General features: G+C 38.2%; 1 protein-coding gene across 10 annotated transcripts in view; it reads right to left on the bottom strand.

Annotated features, from left to right (window-relative positions):
- The window catches only part of FANCC (FA complementation group C), a 262,167-nt gene that overhangs the window by 152,014 nt on the left and 98,060 nt on the right, over positions 1-12,093 (bottom strand). For all 10 annotated transcript variants that reach the window (XM_088793528.1, XM_074330248.2, XM_088793530.1 and 7 more), the window contains one exon: positions 6,730-6,824. In XM_088793528.1, the coding sequence (XP_088649654.1) occupies positions 6,730-6,824 (95 nt within the window). The remainder of the gene's footprint in view (positions 1-6,729; positions 6,825-12,093) is intronic.

Below are 12,093 nucleotides of genomic sequence, written 5' to 3'. Positions count from 1 at the left end.
GCAATTCCACTTCTAAGTATTTATCTAATGAAAATAAAAACACTAATTCAAAAAAAAAAATAGATGCACCCCTATGTTAACTGCACCATTCCTAGTAATAGCCAAGATTTGGAAACAACCTAGATGTCCATCCACAGACAAATGGATAAAAAAAAAGTGATATGTGTGGGTCTATGTATATATACATGTATATACATACATAATAGAATATTATACAATAGAATATTATTCTGCCATAAAAAAGAATGAAACCTTACAAAAATTTGCAATATGGATGGACCTAGAGGCCGAAAGAGAAAGACAAATACCGTTGACTTCACTTATATGAGGAATCAAAAAAACAAACAAACGACTAAACAAAACAAAATAGAAACAGACCCATAGATATAGCGCACAAGCTGATGGCTGCCAAACGGAAGGATGGGAAAAACAAACAAATACCGACACACACACACACACACACACACACAAATAAATAAATTAAAAATAAATAAATGAATAAAAACAAAAGAGACAGCATTCATCACAACTGCCAATGTTTCACCAGAGTGGAGCTGTGGTCTCCAGCATCCCCTTGCCTTTTCCCTGACTTTCACCTTGCTTCTGCTGTCTTTCACTAATCGCTCCCAGGAAATGCGCTATTTCCCCTTTTAAAGGATCGTTCGATATACTATAATAAAAGCTTTGTGAATGTCATCTCTCTCGCGCGCTCTCTCAAAATATATCATTGTATTTAACTCATCATTTTTCTCCTTGTGATGATAGGAGATGATACGATGCCCAGCTGATGAGAAGGGAGGTGGAGATCCTGGACAGAGGGGTGACTCACATTCTGGTGGGATGGAACAGGATGATGGGAGATTTCATCACGCTACTCGGAACAGCGTGCAATTTAAAACTTAGGTATTGTTTACTTCTGGAATTTTCCATTTAATATTTTGGGATGGCAGCTGACCGTGGTTAATTGAATCTGCAGAAAGTGAATTAAGTCCCCCGTGAATAAGGGGGACTCCTGCAACAACAGAATTACTACCAGCATAGCCATAATTATAGCATCAGTGTCTGCCTCGTGGCTGACCAATCCATAGTGCTGTTGTGCCAGCACCAAACCGACTGCCTGTTTCTTCTGAGTCCCCTGCCTGTTTTGCATCTCCCTATACAAAAAACTAACAAACACCATCATCTCTGAGACGAATGGTTTTCTAAACATGTAAGATGCTCTCTATAGAGTAGCCTGACAATGCTGTGTTACACTAAAGATAACAAAACATACAATTTGGAGTTCACTCAAGAACCATTGTTTATTAGATTCCAATACAGAAAAAAACCCTCATGGAAGGGTTCAGCCCTTTTGTTCTATTCAGGCCCTCAACTAATTGGATAGGCCCACACACATTAGGAAGGGTGATCTGCTTTACTCAGTCTATCAGTTTCCATGTTAATTACATCCCAAAACACCCTCACAGGAAACACCAAGGATAATGCTTGACCAAATGGCTGGCACCCCATGCACCAGTCAAGTTGACACAAAATTAACCATCATAGATAGACAACGAGACCCACGGAGAGATTTAGGATCATACCTGCACATACAAAGACACTTGACTTTTGATGAAGAAAGCAACATACGTAGGTCAGTGAGGAAAGAACTTTTCAGTAATGTTGGGACATTGGGGAATCCATGTGGAAGCAAAACAAAAATGGGCTCCCACCTTAGACCATACAATAAAACAATTACAGGTGGACCACAGACCTAAACTGGAAAGGCAAACCAATATAGTTTTAGAGGGTAATATGGAAGACCTTCATGACCTTGGAGTAGAGAAAATTTTATTAAATAAGATACAAAGTTATTAACCACAAAGAGAAAGACTGTAAATCTGAGTACAATAAAATTAAAACTATGTTCCATAAAAGAATATAAGGAAATGTAAACACAAAAACATAAACCACAAAGTGGGGAAAAAACAGCTACAATACGTAAAATAAAAAAGGTGCCTATATTCAACACAAATAAAGAATTTCTATAAATCAGTAAAACAACCAGCAGAATTAAAAACCAAGCAAACATGGCTTATTCATCAACTAATTCAAATCTCTCCTACAAGTCAGCTCCTTGGAGGACATTTCTCATTATCCTTTCTAATAGAGAATTTCCATCATCTCTTACCCTTATCCACCTTTACTTTCCTCTCTAGCACTAAGCAATGACTTGTTATATAAGTACATGTTGGCATGTGTGACTTTTCTAAATTATAGAGGTATAAATGATATATAACAGTTTCAGATGCATAACATGATTTGATATTTATATATATTGCAAGATGACTACCAAAATAAGTCTAATTAACATTCATCACCATAGGTAAAAACATTTTGTTCTTATGATAAGGGCTTTTAAGATCTACTCTCTTAGCAACTTTCAAATATGTAATATAGTATTATTAACTATAGCCACCTTGCTGTACATTACAACTCCAGGACTTATTTCTTTTATAACTGGAAATTTGTACCCTTTGACCCCCTTCACCCATTTCCCCCATTCCCCACCCCCACCTCTGGCAACCACCAATCTGTTCTCTGTATCTATAAGCTTGTTGTTTGTTTGTTTTTTTAATTCCACACATAAATGAGATCATATGATTTTTTTCATTTAGCATAATGCCCTCTAGGGTCCATCCGTTTTGTTGCAAATGGCAAGATTTCATTCTTTTTTATGGCTGAATACTGTTCATTGCATATGTATCTCACATTTCCTTTATCTAATCATCACCCACTGATGGACACCTAGGTGGCTTCCGTATCTTGGCTGCTGTAAACACCGCTGTCTGTACCCTCAGCCTCTTTCATAGTGCCTGGCAAACAGTAGATGCTCAAAAGTATTTGTTGAATAGATTCACCATTAAAACTAAGTTTTTCAAAAACCAAGTTTTCAAAAAGATGTGCAACAGTCCTGTGAATTCAACCAGTCTCTAAACTGTAAGAGTAGTCATTGAGGTGATGTTATTGACAGTACAGTTGAGGTTACCAGTAAAAGTCCCCCCAAAAACCATTGTATGAATGTATTTCCAACATAAGGTACTAACATAAGCTAACACATGGCAAACATCAAACAGAATTTTTATTTCATCTCTGCTCTAAAAGTACAACTCAGTCCAACATTTTCAAATTTAATAAATAATCTGAATTTTTTAACGAATTTTAGAATTTACGGAAGAAAGTCTTGGTGTTTCATTCAGGCTGTTTCAGTCACAGTTATGGTGCTCTAGGAACACAGAACAACCCAAGATTTGATTACCACAATTAGAACAGCACAGCACATACCAGGCACTAAATAAATGCTCGCTGAATAAAACCTACGAATATTAAAATATGGCTTGTTATATAATTTTCAGAAGCACATAGTATAAATCCTTAATGTATAATGTCACTCTAAAACTTATATGGAGAAAGGACCCCTTCTAAGATAAAAAGTATACCCAAGACATGTAAAACTGATTCACTAACCAACAAGTATCTTCAGTCTTGCTGCATTTATGGTCAACATTATTTATATGATTATATAGGTATCGATTTGTGATAGGTATATGTAATTAGCTTTAGATTGCTAATATTTAAATAACTAATGTTATTCTAGACATATTTTTTATCAGTTAATATTACAGCCTTGCCTGGTACAATGAGGAGGGAAACTGTTTTCCTAATTTCCTACGTATGTTCTCAACCCCTTCCTACTAGTGCTTTCTTCTCAAGAGTCCTGTTCAGGACTCAGCCAATTTCAATCAACTCAATTCTATTCTCTGGTCTGGCCTGCCAATTTTCTTTGAAAGAGTAACTAACCGAGTTTACCCTCTCCACATCCTCATCTCCCCGCCATTCCTGATTCTGCAGTAATCTGACTACTTCCCTCAACCTCCCATTCACCTAATCTCACCAAGGCCATTCCTCCTAGTGGCTGAATCCAGTTAGTGCTTTTCAATCCTTAACTTGCTTTATGCTCTACAGCTGCCCTGTCCATACAGTGGCCACTAGTCATATGAAATATATTAAGTATAATGAAGAAAGGGAATTTTTGATTTTTTTAAATTTTAATTAAATTTAAAAACTGACAGTTGATTCAGTTATAGATTTCTTTGGTATAATTTGAGTATGTGAACTGACTTTTTCAACTATAAATTTTATGAAATCTAAATACAGATCAAAAATTTCCAATGAAAATTTAGCATATGAATTAAGATGTAACACAAAGATGCAAACATAAGTGTAACATACACACTGGATTTCAATGACAGTATGAAAAAAGATTATTAAAAAATCTCATTAATAATTTTATGTTGAAATGATAGTATTTCTGGATATATTAAATAGAATCTTAGTAAAATTAATTTCACCTATTTCTTTTTATGTTTCTTAAAGCAGCTACAGGAAAATTGTAAATTATCTATGTTTTATTTTATTTCTATTGGACAGCACTGCACTACAGCATTAGATATGAATAACCACTCATAGGTATCTCCTTCTACTCCTTTGACTCCCCATTTTAGTATGCAGTGTAGCTTATTCTTCCATTCACTCCTTAAAAACCAGTATCTCCCACAGTTGTCCCAAGGTTCTTTCCCCTCCCCATGCGAGGTGCTCCCCTGTGTGATCTCATCCTCGCCCAAGGCTTCCACTATTCATTCCGTTGCTCTGATGACTGTCAATCCTCCATTTGGGTATCAGCTCGCTCTCCTGAGAATGGTATGTTCAACTCTGCTGACATCTAAGTACATCTGCACTTAATCTGCCATTACATCTTTTGGGTATTTATTAACATCACAAATCTGGCCCCTCTTTTCCATTTCAGTCAGGTCTTCAGGGTTTCTCACCTTTATCATTACAATAGCTTCCAAAGTACTCTTCTTGTCCCCTTCTAAATCAACTTCCTTTTGCTGTTCATTTTCTAAAACTCACACTTGGCCACGTGATTTCTCTGTTTAAAACACTTCTTATAACCATACATAGCACTGGGCACTTGCCTATGTCTCCGGCTTTATGCTTCCTCACCAACCCAAAAAACCCTGAGCTCAGGTATATCTAAGCACTGCAGTTCTCTGAATGCAACACATTCCTTCTCACCACCATGCTTCGCACATGCTCTTTCTGCTCACCGGAATATTGCTCTTAAAACTCTATCCCTGCTCCTAGCCATCCTTCAAAATCAGCTAACATATCACCTTCCCCAGGAAATGTCTCCAAACCCCCAAGTCTGAGCAAGTGTCCTTCCACTGTGTTACCAGGACACCTATATATGGCTCTGCCAATAACCCAATCACACTGCCCATGGATGACCTGGTTACCAGTCTGTGAATTCCCTGAAGGTAGGAATTAAGTGTTTTTACTTTATCTCCCTATGCTATACACTCAGTAAGTACCTATTGGTGAACAGATACATATTAAATAAGGGAAATGCACAGAATAAAATGCAAGGCTAGAAATCTTATAACGGGCTAATAGAGTCATGAGCAAAATAAAGTAAACCCCAATCACCCTAAAAACATGTTAATTAGATGGCCTATGTCAGGACTTATTGAGGTAGGCAATATAAAAATATATCCTAAATAATCATTAAAATGTCAAATAATCAACAAAAGCAACAATTTAAAACATTAAAGATGAAATATGTTATTGTATTTCTATATCATACCTTTTCAACTCTAATTCTACTTCTCAGTTCCTTTCTTTAGCTCTTTACATTAATTTTCCTTCCAATTAAATTCTGCATTCTTTCCTTCCCTCATCAAATTCTTTTCACTTCTACCATCCCTTCTATTCTTTCAATCTAACGGAAAACTACAAATATTGTCTTTGTCATCTCTACTGGCAATTCTGTAGAAAACAAAGGAATGGGAAACAAGCAGTGAATGAAATGATATCACGGCTCAGGTTGACAGACAATACCAGGTGCATTAATCTGGGTGGCTGATTTCATAACGCTAAGCAGCTAATCTGAATCATCCGCAAGCTACGTGGAGTCTGACAGGCACCAGCGCGTCCTTGAGGTTGTTGCAGCAGGAAAGTGGGAGGTAGGAGAAAAGAAGAGCCAGCTCGCTGGGGGTGAGCGCAGCCACAGCCCAGCCTCACAAGATTCTCCAACTTGTGTCTGCCCTTCAGGAAGCAGAAACAGACAGGGGGTGCAGGGAGCTGTCAGCTAGCTATGTGGACTAGTCTTGCTGGGTAACTGACGTGACGGTGTGAGCAGCAGTAGCCCACGGGCACCAGGTGCGAGGCTGAGCACACTGGCCCGGGTACCAACTTGGGGACACAAAGCAAAGACTGCTGCTCCCAGGGAACTTCTGAACGTTCATTTTACTACAGAATAGATTCTGAAGAGGCAGAGAAGTACCTGGAGAGGAATTACATAATTACAGTATCTAAACTAGGTTGGTAGGGAGAAACCATTTTTTTGAAGGACAGCAACTGCTAGAAGGAAACAGAGTACATTCTTTTAATTACGTGAAAGTAACTTTTCAAAATCACTCACTATTAGGCTTGGGCAAGTTCACCCTAAAGCCTAAGGTCTTATAAAATTCACTATCAAAAACGAAATCTCTTGAATAACTTTACACCCAGCCAGATAAAGTATTGAAAAAGTTTCTAAAACATCCTAGTACTGGACTGTTAAAGCAGCAGCACCTTTAAACAATCAACTTAATTCAAAGCAGTGCAGGGCAAGATTTACTCTCTTACCCGTATCCAGGAGTTAAGTTTCGATTCTCCAGAATTCTGTGGTTCTTTGTTAATCAGACAACATAAGCACCATATTAAAAATTTTTGGCTTTCATCTGCAAAAAAGAAAAATTAAAATGAGGTTTTTATCAAATAAAAAGGGAAGATAACCAGTATAAAAAATGTAAACATTATATTTATAGGAAATATATTTATTATATTTTAGGAAAATCTCAAACTACTAAGTTCACAGAACAAGCATCCAGGACCACGTGTGAAACTTTGTGGGGTTTTTTTCTTCTTGTGGGTTTGGGATCACTTATGCTTAGCCCTTGTGTGGTCAATTCCCATTCTGTTACAGCAGCAATTTTTAAAGCCAAAAGAGGATGGAAAGAACTAAAAGAACTGGGCTTTTCTCAAGATCAGTTCTTTATTTCACATTTCAAACCAATAGTAATTTCAACCTCTTTAAGGCAACACAATTGTTACAGACAGTAGTCAATACTTATGACTTAATCTTTTAATTTTCTAATTTGCCAAAACACCCTCACTTATTACAAACAAATTCAACAAAAGGATTGTTTGGTACCAAATGGTTTAGATAACATGGAAGCCTCTTAACATGCTCCTAATTCTTTACTCTCAAATTTAAAACTTTAACAAATATGTGATGAAAATGATGAACTATGAAATCTTCCATTTGGTGGGAATATCTATTTAGTGAGCCATTTTCTTTTCCTCTTTTGGAAACTGAGTCCACTCCAGCTGGAAATTTTATAGCAGGATTGGAAAGCAAAAGTGAGGCCTAAAAACTGAAGATGGTATTACTTGAATTAGAGCCAAGCAACTATGGACTTTGTCACAAGGCCATAGAGGTGAGGCTGAGGAAACCCAGCGCCTGGAATTAATCTCTGCAGAATCACCTGATGCCCTTCTGAGAGCGGAAAAATAATTGTCCTTTCTAAATTCTTCTGGCTGGACTAATAATCAAATAAACATGAGACAGATTAACAGGAGAAAATGACCAAACTTATTACGTATGTACATATGGGGGTTCCGTAAGAATGTGGGACCACAGCAGGAGCAGAGGTCAGTCAATTAAGGCTTATATGCCACCTTGAGCTAAGAAGAAGTGGGTGGGGATTGTGGTTTGGGACTTCAAAGAGCAGGAAGACAATTCACATGGAGATGGAAAAGCAAACGTTTGGTAAATAAATGTTTGCTGGGCTATCTCTAACTATGGGATATAAAGTGGACTTCGATCAAACAGGCCTTGGTAGATTCTTCCCCACCTATCACACTTAGTTCATATTAAACTACAGTTCAGGTGTGTGGTTGAAAATGCAGAAGTAGCTTACTGTAGTTTGTGTCGATATAAGAAATGTCCAAACCTGTAGAGAACTTTAATTTTTACTTGAGCCAAACTAATGACAGTTGCCCGGAAGCAAAATCACAATGGATTAAGAAAATGCTCCAGAGAATGGCAGTTTTGCAGCTTATTTTATTCATTAGAATCAAAGGAGAAGACGTAAGGAGGGTTACATGAAATCCATTGGTGGCAGATTAAGGGGGCGGGAAAAAGCAAAGGGGTGGCTTTGTGATTGGACAAAAAGTAAAATGGAGAGATACATACTTATTTTACATTGGCAGGCCCAGGGTAGTTAACAATTAACATTTTACAGCACATAGAGATGGTATTCAGCAAACAAGGTTAACAATGAGGGGTTCTGTAGTCTCTCGCTCTAGTGCCATGGCTTGTGCCCTGAGGAGTCCAGAAAAAGGGATTACTCTGACATTCCAAAGGCATGTTATCTCAGATGCCAAAAGATGACAGACAGGCTCACTTAAGGTGAAGACTGACCTTTGTCAAGGAAGCTACAGGCCAAGGATGTGACTACCGGCCATGTCCTGCTTTTAGTTAGGAATTTTTATGTTCAGACCATCCTGTGTGGTTAATTTTAGTCTCTGAATTTGTAGGGCCTGCCATGCGGGCCTCCTCTGAGCTTGTCAGGGTTAGTATGTGGCCCCTTTTCCATCCACATTTGTATTTTATTAATACTTATTTCCGGTTAATGAAACTCTTAGAAATGCTGTGTCTATGAGATTGCAGAAGAAAAGAAGGTAAAGGGTGAGGGAAAACAGAGTTTGCTGCCCCAAAATATGCCTTTTGGGATACTGATTATTTTTAGCTGGTTATTAACAAAAGACTCAGGGGGAAAAAAACCTCACCTGAAAGAATTTATATGGAGAACCTGCTCTAGGAAAGGAACCTGACAGATGTACAGTAATTTTTTAAACCCATTTTCCCCCATAAACATCCATAGGCTTATGGTCTCCTAATAACTAGTATCTCTGAACAAATTTTATCAGGAGTTATTCTGAGGGACATTCATTTGTCACCCGTTTTTATGAGTTCAAATACAGCATTGACTTGCCTGAGATCAATTCATTTCAAGAATCATATAATTTAACCTCTAACAATCCTAGGGATCTTCAGGTTGAACCAATGCCACTGATTAGAAATGTGAATGTTGTATGTCCTATGCTTTAAATATTATAAGAAATTCTGTCTTCATGTTGCAAGTGTGAGACATAGCCAATGATATGCTTACACAAGCAGCTTCCCATGTGAAAAGGAATACAACCTGATGGGAAGCATTTCCAGAAATCAGCTGCTCAACACCAAAAAAAGAAAAAAGTTAATTTATGGAGCTTACATCTAAAAGAACCCAAAAGATGGGAGTTTTCTCCCAGGTGCTGAGTGATTCCGCACATTTAGGAAGTGTATTTATTTTTCTCTCAAAAACAAAAAGAAGAGCCAGAGAAACGTGCACCCAGTCGTTAGGAGGTGTCTTCCTTTGCTCAGAGTCAACGCACTGAAATGGGCTGTTAATGCGCTCACTCCGCTTTAGGAATTCACAGAGGCAAGCCATTATGAGGGCCACCAAACTCCCTACAGGGGACAGAGCTGTCAGGGTCCCCTGGGAGGCCCTGGCTTTGGGACTGGAGCATCCTGCCTGGCATCCACCATGGGGGCAGGCACTGACGGCAAGTCTTACTGCCAGTTTGGATTCTAAAAAAGCGTGGAAGGGAAAGGAATACACCAACATACATTTGCCATCTAGTATTTTATTTTTTTTATATATACTCTGAACTGTGAGTTCAAATAAAACTAAATTAATATTTTAAACTTTAATTCTAGTTCAAAAGTGTGAAGGGAGCATTTTTCTTTTGAGACAATTAATAGTGTTTAAAGCTGCTAAATATGGGGGCCAACTGTTCCACAGCCATAGACAGCAAATAGTGAGGAAGAGAGTTATGCTCAGTGATGAAGGCAGAGCTAAAACCAAGGATTCCAAGGACGTGAAGGCAGTAATTTGAAGTAGAAAACATCACTGAATAAAAGGTATTCTCTCTCTTTCTATTATTATCTACTTTTCTCTTCTCTTTGCTGTGTCTTTTCATTTCCAAATCCTTCCTCCTTCCTTAGTATCCTTATTTCTGATACTGTTCTCACTTCATATTGTGAGAGACTTCTTTCTTTCCTTGATGGAAATTATTTACTTTTACCATACTTAAAAAGTAATTTTGATATTATGTAACTGTAAGAAAAGAAGGTGCCCAGCTAGGGAAACAACAGCATGTAGACCAGATCTGCTTACGCGTGGAATTCTCCTGTGCCTGTCAGTCTCTGCGAGCTTAGAATCAAAGGCATACCTCAAACAGGAAACTAAAATTTAATGGGCAGTTCAAAAGGTAACACAAGCATTGAAACAGAGAGAGCTGGAGAATTTGTTTCTGGTTGTCAGAGGGGGCCAAAGTAATGAAGATAAGGTGCTAAGGAAAGATCACAGACTGATAACAAGTTTAAGGCCATAGGGATAAATCAGTCCCGCCTCCACTTTTACAAATAAGGAATCTGAAACTCAGGGAGTTCTATGGCTTGTTTTAGAAAATCCCATCTCATCTACTGTCCTCCAAGAGTCAGCTCTAGCATGAGCTCCCCTATAAAATTCTCCTTCCCCTCAGCTCCTTGTTCAGACTTCCAAGATACCAACCATCACCCCAAATCTAGCTGATCTGCTTAGGTCTCTTTTCTCCCTAATTGGAAAATGGTCAAAAACTGTGAGCCATGTTTTCCTAGGCCCTGACATACAAAAAAAAAAAATCTTGGTAAATATCTGTCCAGGGAACATATGCACCCAGGTGAATCTAGCCCGTGGTAAAGCCAGGACTGGAATACTCGTACTTCAACCACAATGGTATGCTCCATGGTGGGGTGGGGGTGGGTTAGATCATTACAACAATGAGGGCTTTAGGGGGCTGGGATCCTGGTTCTTATTAGCTTTGTATTCTGGAGAAAGGGAATTGTTTTCTCCAATCCATAATTACCTATCCTGCAAGGCTATCACCAAGAACTGAGATCCACTATGCAATCCACAGACAACAGCCGAGCACAAAGTGAGCGATGCCTCTCATTCCACTTCGATTCTGCAACAAACTTTCCCACATTTTAACGTTCTGAATTAGGGATGTGTCTTACATGCACCATGTACACTTAACGGGTGTAGTATTTCTTTTTTCTAAAAAGTGGTTATCCAGTTCATGAAGTACCTAACCATGGGTGGTGCCTTTAAATGGAGGAAATTCTTTTCCTTTTTCTTTCCATCACCATCATCAGCCTAGCTTCAGTGTTTTTCAGACCTTTGGTCATGACCCATCAGTGGGTTGTGAAATCAGTTTTGAGTCATGAAGACCATTTTTAAAAATAGTATAATGAAGATGGATTGCATATAATAAAAATAAGCATTCTGTAATGAAATGTGTGTGTGCATGTGTACAATGCATACATACATACATACATACATGTACAGAAAATGAATTTCTGGTCAAAGATGTTGGAGAAACACTGGCATAGCTGAAATGTATAAATACCGGGCAGATAAGTGTGGCCCTGGTAAGTGTGGCCAAGTACAGTGATAGCTTTGCTATTTCAGATTAAGAACTTGAACAAACTGAGTGGATGGGGAGAGGAAGAATCAACTCAACTGGGAAGAAGATGCAAGCGGCATAAGTAGAGAGGAAGAGGAATAGACTGGGGGTGGGGGCAGAGCAAGTGAGCCTGTGTGTGTTTAGTGCACCCATGCGTGTGTGCTCACAGGACCCAGTGTGGGTGTTGTCCCGTCCCCACCTAGTTCATCTTTCTCATAATGACCTACGGCTGGCTAGGAGACAGAAATTTTACAATTCTTTAAAACATCAAAGAGGAATATTCATTTTATATTTTATTCTGATATCAATGTATTATGCAATCAGTCTTTGACTAAAAAATATGACAAGTTAATGTTACATTAGATAACAATATAGTTAAATCAAGGAAATAAA

This window comes from Rhinolophus sinicus, chromosome 16 (assembly GCF_057876585.1).
Source record: "Rhinolophus sinicus isolate RSI-liver-muscle chromosome 16, RSI-T2T, whole genome shotgun sequence".
NCBI classification, from domain to species: Eukaryota; Metazoa; Chordata; class Mammalia; order Chiroptera; family Rhinolophidae; genus Rhinolophus; species Rhinolophus sinicus.
This window is presented reverse-complemented; position numbering and strand designations above follow the sequence as displayed.